The following is a 13,417-nucleotide window of genomic DNA, read 5'->3' as shown; positions in this document are numbered from 1 at the left end:
GGAGGTTTAGGGGTGATCTTATCGAAGCCTATAAAATGATGAGGGGCATAGATAAGGTAGATAGTCAAAATCTTTTCCCAAAGGTAGGGGAGTCTATAACGAGGGGGCATAGATTTAAGGTGAGAGGGGAGAGATACAAAAGGGTCCAGAGGGGCAATTTTTTCACTCAAAGGGTGGTGAGTGTCTGGAACGAGCTGCCAGAGGCAGTAGTAGAGGCGGGTACAATTTTGTCTTTTAAAAAGCATTTGGACAGTTGCATGGGTAAGATGGGTATAGAGGGATATGGGCCAAGTGCAGGCAATTGGGACTAGCTTAGTGGTATAAACTGGGCGACATGGACATGTTGGGCCGAAGGGCCTGTTTCCATGTTGTAAACTTCTATGATTCTATAAGGAAAGGCCATTCTGCCCATCGGGCCTGCTTCTTCCACAGACCCGTACAATCAGCTGTGTCATGGACTGTACCCACCCATTTCATCTCCTGAAGGAAGGTTCTGTCGCCCTCCTCCGAAGATAAGTCAATGGGAATGATTTTTTTCTAGATGGTATTTCTAATGAAACTGTAAATACATTTTGTGAACATGTTTTACAATTTCACTAGAAATAGCAAACAGAGGAAATCTTCCTTCATTTGGTTATGATGTTGCTACATGCAGCGACCAGAATAGCTATGTAACCCTATGTTCTGCATTGTTCATGCTTGATTGGTTCCCTTCCTATTCTGGGTGGATTGTGCTTTGCTGTTTACTGTGCAGTAACCATGTTGCTTTCTTGTCTTCTAAAGGACATTGAAATAGAGGAACAATCCCATTTTGCCATGGTGAACTCGAAGACTGCAGCTCCAACTGTCGTGGTAAGTACATTTTGGCAGGATTATTTGATGCAATAACAACTTGAAATTACAAAGCGCTCTTTGAATAAACGTAATGCACTCAAGATACATTAAAGGGGGTGAGGGGATGCTGAATGAGAAGTGAAGAAACTTGGGAAGGAGACTAAAGCCATGATCAAATCATTCTGTTTTTAAGAGGCTTTTGAAGGCATGGAAGGAGATAGCAACATGGGAGTGGCTTAGAAGAGAATTCCACAGGGCAGGGGGTGAAGATTGGCCTCTGATGCTGGAGAGCTATTGTGCAGTACTGACATTTTAGATACTTTTTATAGCTTTGCGAGGATCTTGATTTTTTTTTTACCCTCCATTTTCTACCAAGGTCACTCACCACTTGCAATTGAGAGAGCTGCTCGCCTCTTGGCTTTGCCAGTGATACTTTAAGCTGCCTTTTTAAAAAAAAATTGTTCTTGGGATGTGGGTGATGCTGGCAAGGCCACATTTATTGCCTATCCCTAGTTACTCTGAGAAGCTGGTGGTGGGCCTTCTTGAACTGCTGCATTCCTTGTGATGGTGCTCCCACAATAGTGTTGTCTGGGGAATTCCAGGATTTTGATCTAGTGATGATGAAGGAACAGCAATATGGGCGCTAAATTGGGCCGTGTAGTGCCCGTTGTTTTGGCGCGACACGGCCTCTTCGACATCCAAGATGGCATCTTGGATGCGCACGCACGTTTCCAGCATGACGTGCGCCAGACGCCATTTTGGGTATAGGAGTTCGCGCAGGCGCAGATAACGAACGTGGAATCATGCATGTAAAGTAGGGAGAAAATGGCTTCAATCAGTGTACAATGCTGATTTATAGTGATAGACACCATTTTGGTACTTAACGCCCAACTCAACGCACAGTCTTAACCCCGACAATCTGAGCATGTCTTAAGAGTGCCTGGAGGACCGCCCACCGGCGCTATTTAAAGGGACCATGCAGGATTTACAGGTTAGTGGCTGGATTATTGCTTCTGGCTGCCGAGACATTTGTAACTGTTTTTGGAGAACTGCTACACTTGAAAACTAGGACGCAGGGACATAGCCTAACATTTAGAGCCAGGACATGCAGGAGTGAAGTTAGGAAATGCTTCTACGTGCAAAGGGTATGAAAAGTTTGGAATGGTCTTCTGCAAACGCCAGTTAATGCCAGCTGAATTGAGAATTGTAAATCTGAGATTGATAGATTTCTGTGAACCAAGGGTATTAAGGAGTATGGGGCTAAGGCGGGTATATGGAGTTAGGTCACAAGTCCACCCTGATCTGATCGAATGGTGGAACAGGCTCGAGGGACAAAATGCCACTGCCACTTGCTGCCTCCTGATATGTGCCAGCTTCTCCTACAAGAAAGTGGGACGTCTGTCTGTCTGATGTGCCTGCCATGGTTGAATAGCTGCCAGTTTATGTGGCCTGTTAGGTGTGGGTGGGCAGCTTGCAACGGTGGTAATGTGTAAGGGTGAGAGGGTTGAGCACCGATGGAAAGAGTTTGTTGGTATGTGGATGATGGGGGATGTAGTGCATGGAGCAATGGATGCGGCTAGTGGTGTAGTTGGTAGGAGACGCCACTTGAAAGTTGACCTCACTCATCTTGACCACTCATGTCAAAGCATTGAACTTCTTCCTATTCTGCATCCATGTTCATGATGCTGTGCGCCTGGCATTGACTTCATCTCCTACTGCCTCCCACTACTTTTTGGGTGTATGTCTGGAGGGCCTCTTGCTCCACCCCCCCCAACCACGGATATAGGATGTCCCTCCTTCTGTCCACCACTTGCACCAAGGCCTCTGGTGCATCAGCAGAGAACCTTGGTGCACGGAGCCTCAGATCGGCAGATTGGTGAGGTCTGGATTGGTGAGGCAGATTGGAGGATGTGGGATTTAGTGGTGCGTAACCTTTATTCAATGTTTTAAGATAACTCATCAGTATGTGAAAATAGGGATGGGACCTGCATCTGTGCTTTACGATGTCTGCGATGTCTGATCTCCGTTCAGACTCTATGCAGACAGCAGGCTGTTACATACAGCAAATAACAGGTACCAGCTACCTTTAAGAGATTTCTAACAGACAGCCTGCCTTTAAGAGATTGGAGCTTCCCCCTGCTGGTGGAAAGTGCAAATTGCATGGAATCCTCATTCAACGCTGATTTCCAACACAGATTGCAGGTAAGTCCTTAGGCCTGACGAAAATCTCGCCCTGCCTGCGCAGGGACCATTGGATGCGGGATAACTGCAGATCGTGCTACTCCTGCCCAAAAACAGGCCCTATCCAATTTTTCCCCTTATATATTCAAGTCAGGATTGTATCTGATTTGGAGGGGAACTTGCCTGTTCGACATGCAACAGCCCAGCATCCGTTTTTCCCTCCTGTTTATCATTTAATAAAATCCAATCTGGTTAATAAACAGAAAACTACTTTGCTACAAAAATGTCACATTTTGTTTTGCACATCTTTTAATGCATTTTATGCTAGTTTGATTTAATCACTCTACAAAGAGAATATTTAGTTACTAAAATCAGTAGTTGCTGCACTAACTTTTTTTTCTTTCGTAGCTGCTGGTTTTGTCCCAAGCGGAGAAGGTTCTTGAAGAAGTCGACTGGCTCATCACAAAGCTGAAAGGCCAGCTGAGCTCTGACAAAGTACTGACAGGTAGAGGAAATGGGTGGAAGAATAGATAGTTGCAGGTCGATAGTGAGTGGCTTCACAATGCAACAGGGCATCACTGGAGCAGTGTACAAGGTCGCATAAGCCCACAATTGAATAGTCATATCATAGTGTTCTAGTTTAGTCCCATTTAGTTTATCGGTAAAGGAACTGGTATAACTGGCCTCGGATTAACTTGGGAGAGGTACTACAGTGGTCTCATTGTACTAACTTCTTATTTTGTTTAGGTGTTTAGAGGGATGATTGTACTCTGGCTTCTGAGAAGTGTGACCCGAAAATGAAGTGTGTATTACTGAGATAAAAGGTTTCCTCCACGCCCACCCCACCCCACCCCCCCCCAATCCATTTTCTGTGCTCATCCCCTCTCCAGAAGGCGTTGACTTATGCTGGGATACGGTTCCATGCTTTCCAGCCACCTTTTCATCATCCAAGTGGCTATTCTTCATGTGTCAGCCTACACAGTGAGCGTTGGCAGACTATTCTATCATGGAGGAGGGAGATTCACAGCCAAGTTCAATTCTGTCTCCTCTTCTCCCCCTCCCCCCCCCACCACCACTTCATGTCCATACTCATGCACACTTTCTTGCAAGGGTCGGTTGCCCTTTCGAACTGTATTCATGTTCAGTATACGTGTTGTATGCCATTAAATCCCTCAAAGGTAATAAATGGGGATTAGTTTGAATGGAATCAGTCTTTCAGTAGTAATTGACCGCAAGCTGGAAGTGACTACATAACAGATTAGGTCGTAGAAACCAGGTAGGTGGTTAAAGGTTGTAACTCAATCGCTCAACATCTTGGCTGCTCATATTAAATCTGTTCTCCATCCCAGATGAGAACACTCAAGCATCAACTTTGAGAGAACCTGTAGAGAAAGCCATTGTCCTTCAACTGGGCACCCTGCTGACTGCTTTCCATGAGCTGATCCAGACATCCATTCCGTCAGGGAGCTGTGTGGACATTCTCCTGAAGGAGCTAGCCAAAATGTACAACATTCTCACCTCATTGGTGAAATATGTAAGTATGCAGAACTGCTGCAGCTTAATCCTGATCAATACTGCGATTACATGATTACAGTAAGACAGAAGGTGTTGTAAACAATGTATTGGACTTTTATGGGTGGACTTTCTTATAGTATCCTGGGGGGTAATATAGGGGGGTAAAATTGGATGGTGAGGTTCCATAGACCTGGTTTGTATTCCACCACGTCACAGCCCCAATCTGAATTACCTGGCCCTTTCACCATTCAATCATGGTGGGTGTGATGGGGAGAGCAAAGAAAAGGGAAGGGGGGATAATAATAAATGTTTTTAAAATGGGGGTTCCTTTAATGGCTTGGTAGGTAAGTGCAAGAAACTTGCTCGCAGGTAAAATCATTTGTGTGCCTTTTTAGGTGGACAGTTGGCAATTTTTCTGTCAAAACAATCTCAATAGAAAATGAGTTTGACCAGCCAAAAGACAACTTCACTTCATTGTTCAATCCCAGTTCCAAGATCCAATCTGACCATTCTTCATCTTTTTCTTACCCCAAACTCACTCCATTCCCTGCTAAATCAGGAATTTCTTTTTGAATATTTCTTGGGCAACTCACATGAAAGAGGAGGAGGAAGAATTGTCTCTGTGTTCGCTTTCTTCTTCTGGTGCACCAGTTGGCCAATCTAACTGGATCGTGAAGGTTGGGAAGAGGATGGGGGAGGAGCAGCCTTGCTTCTATAGTATTGCTAAAATGTTCCTCTTTGTAAGTGCCTAGTACTTCTAATATCTAGCGATCCAGTTCTCCTGGATAGATGTAAGGAACTATCCTGACAATATGAGAAACTGCTTCTTCCTGCTTGACTATATGGTACTTTAATTTTTAATTTCTTTTGTCCTCCCACCCAGTATATCCAGGATTACACAGGACATGTGGCACACCTCCCTGCAAGATTTGAGAAGCTGGTGAGTATTGAATTATTGATTCTTATTTACTGAAGCTGCCTGCTCCCTTTTATTTTTATTAAAAAAAACATCAATATGGGGTATATTTATCAGATGAATTTTCAACAATAAGACCATTACATTGGAACGGGAGTACGCCATGCAGGCCCTCGAGCCTTTTCCGCCATTCTAATAGATCATGGTTGATCTGTAATTTAACTCCATATCCCTTGATGCCCTTACCTAACAAAAATATATATTGATCTCAATCTTGAAACTTTCAATTGACAGCACCAGTAGCTTTTTTGGGAGGTGAGAATTCCAGATTTCTAATACCCCTTGTGTGAAAAAGTGCTTCCTGATTTCACTCCTGAATGGCCTATCTCTAATTTTAAGATTATGCCCACTTGTTCTGGATTTCCCCCAACAGAGGAAATAGTTTCTTTATCTACCCTATTGAATTCCTTTATCACTTTAAACACCTGATTAGATTGCCTCACAACCTTCTAAGCTCAAGGGAATACAAACTAGGTTTATGCAACCTGTCCTTATAATTTATCCCTCTAATCCCCGGTATCATTCTGGTGAATCTGCGCATCACCCTCTCCAATGCCAATATATCTTGACTGAGGTGCAGTGCCCAAAACTGAACGCAATACTCCAGATGGGTATATATAACTGAAGTATAACTTACTCACTTTTGTATTCCAACCCTGTTGAGATAAAGGCCAACATTCCATTAGACTTTTTGACTGCTTTTTGTGCCTGTGCACTAGCTATTAGTGATTTGTGTACATGGACACCTACATCCCTCTGTTCCTACACTCTCCCCATTAAGAAAATATTCCGATTTGACTTTCTCGGGTCCAATGTAGATGACCTCACACTTTCCGACATTGAACTTCATCTGCCATAGTTTTGCCCACTCACTTAGCCTGTCTGTGTCCCTTTGTAACTTCCTGCTCCCATCTACACAACTTACTATGCCTCCTACTTTAATGTCATCTGCAAACTTGGATATGCAACTCTCTATTCCTTCATCCAAATCATTACTATATATGGTGAAAAGCTGACGCTCCAGTACAGATCCCTAAATAACACCACTTGTCACATCTGCCAATCAGAGTACTTTCCTTTTATCCCTATGCTCTGTCTCCCAACCAATTACCATTTCAGGTCACAAGGTTACTTACAATTCCATGCGCCTCGTTTTTGATCTCGTGCAGAATGAATGCTATCTGAAATTCCATAATAGACAAATCCATAGACACTCCCCTATCCACTATACCCTACTCAAAAAAAAAAAAAAAAAATTCAACTAGATTAATCAGACATGACGTACCTGTCACAAATTGATGCTGGCTCTCTTTGATCAGCTCATACTTGTCAAAGCATTCAGTCACTCTTTTCTTGATAGATTCCAGTAACTTCCCCACAGCTGACGTTAAACTGACAAGTCTGTAGTTGCCTGGTTTGTTCCTTCCTCACTTCTTAAATAATGGAGAGACATTTGCAATTTTCCAATCCATAGGCACAATTCCTGAATCTAAAGAGCTTTGGAAAATTATGACTTATGTATTTGTAATTTCTTCCCCTATTTCTTTGTTTCCACCCCAGGTGCTGAAGATTTGTCTATTTTAAATCGCATTATTTTCTCAATTACTATTTTCTTAATTATATTAAATCCACTAAGTTCCTCCCTTGACTTACTTTTAGGTTCCCCTATACTCTGGCATTTTGTCCTTTTACTCCACTGGGAAAACAGATTAAAAAGTACTTATTTAACAAGTCTGTCATTTCTTTATTAGCCATTATAGTCTTGCCTGCATCTATCTTTATTGGGCCCACATTCCCCTTTACCACACTGTTTCTCTTGATATATTTATAAAAACTTTGCTGTTAGCTTTGCTATCACTTGCAATTTTTTTTTCATATTTCCTTTTTGCACCTCCTATTACTTTCTTTGTATCCTGGGCCTGACCTAATTCACAGATGATTTCCTGGGAAAAGAGACCTCAGTTGGTGTACAACTCTCTCTCTCCCTCTTGATCAGTGTGGAATATTTATTTAAAAGAGCATCACCTTCATGAAAAAATATTGGACACACCTTTTCTCATTTGTTAGCAAATGAAGAACACAATGATGTAATTTTAAAGAATAATTGTGTCATCTGCGCATCATGTCATACAGCAGTTCTCCCTTCCCAAATACAATTGCATTTTCAATTAAGACATTACCTCTTTAATAAAATTTGCTGTATACCTTGATGTTTTATACCCCAATGTTTTATACACATTGTATAGATTCCATTCTTGTATTCCAGCATTTTATAGTTTAAGTCTACAAAGTACAGGTCAAGCTAGGAGAGGTTCAGTTGCTGGTAATGTCAGGTGTTGCATTCTTTTTACAAGCAATGGAACCACAAGGGGGCAGCAAAACAATTCCCTGGTAGATCCAGAGCCACAAACTACCCTGTGCTAGTTGGTGGGACAGATTAAAACAATCTGATTTACATCATTTTTTCCCCCCTTCCTAAAGGCAGTGACTTGGTTCCATGGCCACTGGCAACATTCCAGCACCATTCTTTGTGCGTATACTTTGACAGTGTTAGTAGGTTGTTAAGCCATGGAGGGCATCAGTCAAAGCTGATCCTGTCCTCGAAGTGTAAGCACATGCAATTTCCAACAGGGGTCGCTGAATACCAGTCAGAACTTTATCTGATTACCCTCCTCTGTGATACTGAGGCCAAGTAGCACCCTTCCATTTCATCAGTTGCTATCAGTTAACTCAGCACAGATCAGAGATTAAACCTGAGACTTTCCTGGTCCACATACCTCAGTAACACATCAGACAGTGTATTTATACACTGAACCATTGGGTAGAGACAGCTTTTTGTTTGTTTTAATGTATTCTTCCCCCTCCAGCTCTTGCTCCATTTCCCAGCCAGAAGGAAAGGCAGACAACCTGGCCCCAGCCTTCTACCAGTGGTTGTTTAGGAAATGAATAAGGGTGTCCTGGGGTGCTTGTCTGGCAGGTCATATATTCCCCCCCCACCCCGGTCCTTGTGGGAAAGCAGCTGATCTCTGCTTTGCATTCACCCTTGCTGGTACAGGCAATACTGAACTCTTGCCGGTGGGAAATTGCAGCTACAATCTGCAATCCTGCCGTCCAAGGCATAATGCATTCAAGAGCAACTTACGTTTATAAAGCATCTTTAGTGTAGAAAAACATTCCAAGGTGCTTCACAGGCATAATCAAAAATTGGATTGGAAGCCAAAGAACAAAGTATCAGGACAGGTGAATAAAAGATTGGTCAAAGAGGGGTATGGAATCCCTCTGCTGTGGGTTACAAACCATGCCAGGCTGAGGGATGACCTGCTTTCAGACTCTGCCAGTGCCATGAGACTGCATGCAAGAAGAGCCTAGAGATCTGATTTTATTTCATTTTTCTCCCTCCCTCTGTCGCGAGGAGCTTGGCACCTCCCACAGCGTTGCAACGAGATCAGGAGCTGAGCAGCACCTGAGAGCAAGCGTGCATCGCTCCACCACGTGGTGTAACGTGTTGTAACATGTTAAAGTTCTCCCACCATAGAATCTAGGCATATGATAAACAATCCATCGAACGGTAAGTTAAAGTCTTTGATCTGTTGCCTTCAGGTTAAACTTTCAGGATCACACCTGACCCCACAGTGCTATGCTTTCATAACCTATGTTCAGGTATGTAACAATTCATTTTTAGTATTTATTCATATAGTTGTATATGATTTTCTAGCAATTTTTGGTACATTTTAAGTTACTGTGTAATATTTGGTTGCAGAGGGTCAGTGTTGGGTGTTTGGTATGTGTGCGCACCGATGCTGGATATTCAGTACTGTTGCAGACTGCGACGTGGCGTAAATCAGTCAATGCTATGATTTTTTTGTTCTGTTAGTTATCTAAAGAAATAATAACAAATCCGGCACCCCACCCCAGTTAGCAGACTTTAACTAGGGTGGTGGGGGGGGGGGGGGGAGGGAGGGAGAGGAGGAAGGGAGGGACATCATGACCAAGCTCAACTCTGTTCTCACCTGACATTTGGTCACATACGTTCCAGTAAGGGTCACTGGATAGTGATTAGGAACAGGAACTCTGACTGATGTTTCCCTCAATCCAAGGGAAATTGTAGCACCCTCAGAGATGTTGGTTAACTCAGCATGGACCAGGGGTTGAACCTGCAACCAGCATATATTGTTTTGTGGCACACCAAGTGGTTCATTTACCGTAAACTAATGTAGCCTGTTAAATGTAAATACCTGCGCTGACTAAGTTCAGTATAGATATGATCAAAGTATGGGGCTCTTTTAGATTGTTTTAAAATTTATTTTTGAAAAGAATCTGTATTTCAGTTGTGCATTTGTCCTGTTTGAAATGTCAACCATTACTATTTGGGAAGTCCCCCAAGTTTCAGATCATAGCTTGTAGTACACTTATTTTGAGTAGGTTGTAGTTCTTGTAACTATGTGAATATTTCATTATTGTTTTGGGGTAGGGCGGGGGAAAGAACAAGTTGTTGACCATTCTAATTCTAACTCTCGAGTTTCCCGAATAGAATATCCAGAGTGAGACGGTGAGCTTCGGAGCAGGTGCAGAAAAGAAAAAGGACAAGAAGAAGGAGATGGCAGCCATCACCGCAGCAACGGTATAGGATCTGCAAAATCTATAATCCAGTTCAGAGGCCTTCTGTTCACGACATAATTATGGATGAGGAAGGTCATTTGGCCATCTTGGTTCATCCATACTGAATGACCCTAAAGTCCTCCGATTGCAGCATCTAAATGATTCCAGGGTTTTCGTCACCACTATTCTATCAAGGAATCCATTCCATGTGTTAATCACTGTGAAGAAGAATTTCCTGATAGTGGTCTTAAATTTGCCTTTTACGAGTTTGAACTTGTGGCCCTTTGTCCCACTCTCAATTAATTTTAAAGTAATTTTCATTATATACTTCTAGTCTTTACTCATGACTCAGACCTCTAAGCCTGTTAAGAGGGATAATAACCATTAACTATTACGTTATCTAAAGATATATTCAGTAGGTACAAATAAAAGACGAATCATACTCAGAAGGGTTCAAGGGCATTATACTGAGAATTCGATTGAAGCAAGTTAGAAACGCTACTTTTAATATTTCAATTTATGCCAGGTACAAGAATCTGATTTTTCTTTTAGCTTTCCCCATCTCCTCTCCTGACGACTGACTCTTGGGGTGTGGTTTCACAGGTGTTGGCAGCCTCCGCTACAGCTAAACGATCATTGTGTGTGAGCCCAAGGCTTCAGCCAGCCTTAACTGTGGAGGGCATGACAGCCAGGCCTTATCCTAATCTCATTTGACGTCTAAACACACAATTTCCAGCAGAATTTTTTTTTAATTAACTAGTTTGAACAGTAATGGTTATATATGTTAATTACAAAGGAAATAAATTATTTCAGTGAATTTTAGTATTGAGGTTTTGCCGAAATTTCATTCTGTGACAGGATTTGGTTATTTCACTTTACACTCTTGTGTGTGACATAATTTGTATGTTGGCAACAACTTTTTTTCCCCCACTAGTTTTCTCACCTCCTCTCCTGAAGGCCATGGTTGCTAGCAGCTGTCCAACACTTTTCCAGAAGGGGTCATTGGATAGTGTTTGCAAGTGTGAACCCAAGTTGTTTCAACCCCCACCTCCAGCCCAAGGGCAAAGAGGCCAATTAAAGTACATAATAAAGATCAATTAACTCGGCCTATACTGGGAATCAAACATGAGACCTTCTGTGGGTCTGTACTGTGTCTTGCGGTGCTTTGAACCATTAGACTAGGCCATTGGAAATGCCTCACTTCTTGTTGTCATGTGCAAAATGTTACTGTAACACTCTCACTTGTGAAATAAATTTGTAACTTGCTATAATCTTCATGGATAATTATGGATCCTTAAGGCATTATATGTGCATTCATTCAAAAGATGTGGTGTGATCATTACCCTGCCCTTTCAGTGACCTGCTGCACGAAGTCTTTCAGGCTGACAGTAGTTTACGTCATGTCTCATTGTTCTATTTTCAGGCCCGAGTGCTCCGTGAAACCAAGCCAATACCCAATCTGATATTTGCCATTGAGCAGTATGAGAAATTTCTGATTCACCTTACCAAGAAATCAAAGGTAGGTGGCTGCCCTCCTACTTTATTGGGGAAATCATGTTGATTTGCGATTTGAGTTTGTTTTATTTGTTTTTTGCAGTCAGAAAAATTACATTATCGTGGAGAGACAAAAAGACTCTGAAGCAAATATAAACAGCTTGTCCCTAGGGTAGTCAATCTCCTTTATAATTCTATCTGTGGCATCTATAATGTTACAGATCAGGAAAAAGCCATTAGGCCCAATAAGTCTATCTCTCTTTCATAGATCAACCCTGATCAACTCCACCAATCGATCGTCTGGCTATATTCCTCAATCCTTTCTCCAGAGATGTATCAAAATGTCTCAAGCCCATTTATTCCACCTTCAATATACTTTCCTGATAACTTATATTATGAATTGATTGCCCTGTGGTGAAGAAGTAAGACCTCTAATTTTCCTTACTCCAAAGTTGGTTTTAATTCTAGTCCCCTGGGATTTGAGCCTTTCATTGCTGAACAATTTGCCTGGATCAGTTTTGTCAACCTGTTCATAATCTTGAAGTCATCATTTATGTCACCTCAAAGTTGTCTGTTCCAAAGAAAACAATCCAAACTTCCTTAACCCCTCTCAAATTAAATTTCTGAAACATGTTGCTCCCCTCTGTACCCTTTCAAGGGCAGTAATATCCTTATCAATTGACCTAAACTGCATACAGTGTGCCAGATAAAGACCCTTAAGCTATGTTAAAAATTTAACAATTTTTGCAAAAAACCCTGTACTGAAATCTGAATCAAGGGACGTGCTTTCTGCTGCTGCTCTCCAGACAGTTAAAATTTTCCAGATTATTGCCAAACTTAGATACAGATTTTCCACTTTCTGCCCACTGCAACATTGCAAACTACATTAGCCCATGATAAATGGAGTGTTCAGAATTTTTCTTTTGCAAGTTTACCCAGCTTACAGCAAATAAATCATTTTTTTCTCATTATTATTATCATCACAATAGCTCAAAGTGGGATACAACAGGCATCAGTGCAATTAATGGCAAGGGTATTTTGCTGCTTCCTACCAACGGTGCCAGTCGATGGCTGTTATTGTTATTGGGAGTTTAGCACAAGGATCTGGCCCAAATTTTGTACACTGCATCGTGATCACACATCTGACTGCTGAATTTGGTCACTGATAGTTTAAAACATGGTAAAATGCAAAAATGTGCTGTTTTTTTTTAAAAAGCCACAGACTGACTGATTCACAGGGAGATGAAGATCCACAAGCTTAAAATGGCTATGTTTCAAGGATAGGTACAGATGAGGACATCTGGCCTGTTTTTCATTCTTCCAGAGAAATCTATATTCTCCCCTTCATGGCCCTAACTCTGCCCCTTAAACATCTAGGAAACATCATTTGGAAAAAAATTGAAAGATTTTTTTCTCCTCAAGCCTTATACTGTTTCAGGTAAAGGGTTGGCAGTAGCCGGTAAAGCTATGGATATATTTAGAATAATAATCTGGCAGAGACAGCCGTGGCAAGTGGACCACTTTACTCGGCACACATTTGTGATACAGCAATGGGGAGAATTGAGGCAACATGTAGTTCTTGCCTGACAGCTTTGGTAAACTAAGCTGGTTCTTCTCTTTCACTAAATACTGATGAAGGCCACTCAGCCCATCTTGGCTAATCTTCCAGAAAGTTGCTGCAGTTGTTCCCTTTCTTACTGCTGCCCCTTCCCAACCGCCGTATCCAACTTGTTCTTAAATGGACCCATGGTTTTTGCCGCTACTATCCTATCTGGAAGTCTATTCTACATGTTGATCATTCTGTATGAAGAACTTTGA

General features: G+C 42.0%; 1 protein-coding gene across 1 annotated transcript in view; it reads left to right on the top strand.

Annotated features, from left to right (window-relative positions):
• fanci (FA complementation group I) overlaps positions 1-13,417 on the top strand; it is a 61,266-nt gene that overhangs the window by 45,387 nt on the left and 2,462 nt on the right. The window contains exons 30-36 of the mRNA XM_067971400.1: positions 784-852; positions 3,424-3,520; positions 4,365-4,549; positions 5,414-5,470; positions 9,107-9,166; positions 10,038-10,127; positions 11,529-11,624. Coding sequence (XP_067827501.1) covers positions 784-852; positions 3,424-3,520; positions 4,365-4,549; positions 5,414-5,470; positions 9,107-9,166; positions 10,038-10,127; positions 11,529-11,624 — 654 coding nt within the window. The remainder of the gene's footprint in view (positions 1-783; positions 853-3,423; positions 3,521-4,364; positions 4,550-5,413; positions 5,471-9,106; positions 9,167-10,037; positions 10,128-11,528; positions 11,625-13,417) is intronic.

The sequence above is a fragment of the Heptranchias perlo genome, chromosome 34, assembly GCF_035084215.1.
Source record: "Heptranchias perlo isolate sHepPer1 chromosome 34, sHepPer1.hap1, whole genome shotgun sequence".
NCBI lineage: Eukaryota > Metazoa > Chordata > Chondrichthyes > Hexanchiformes > Hexanchidae > Heptranchias > Heptranchias perlo.
This window is presented reverse-complemented; position numbering and strand designations above follow the sequence as displayed.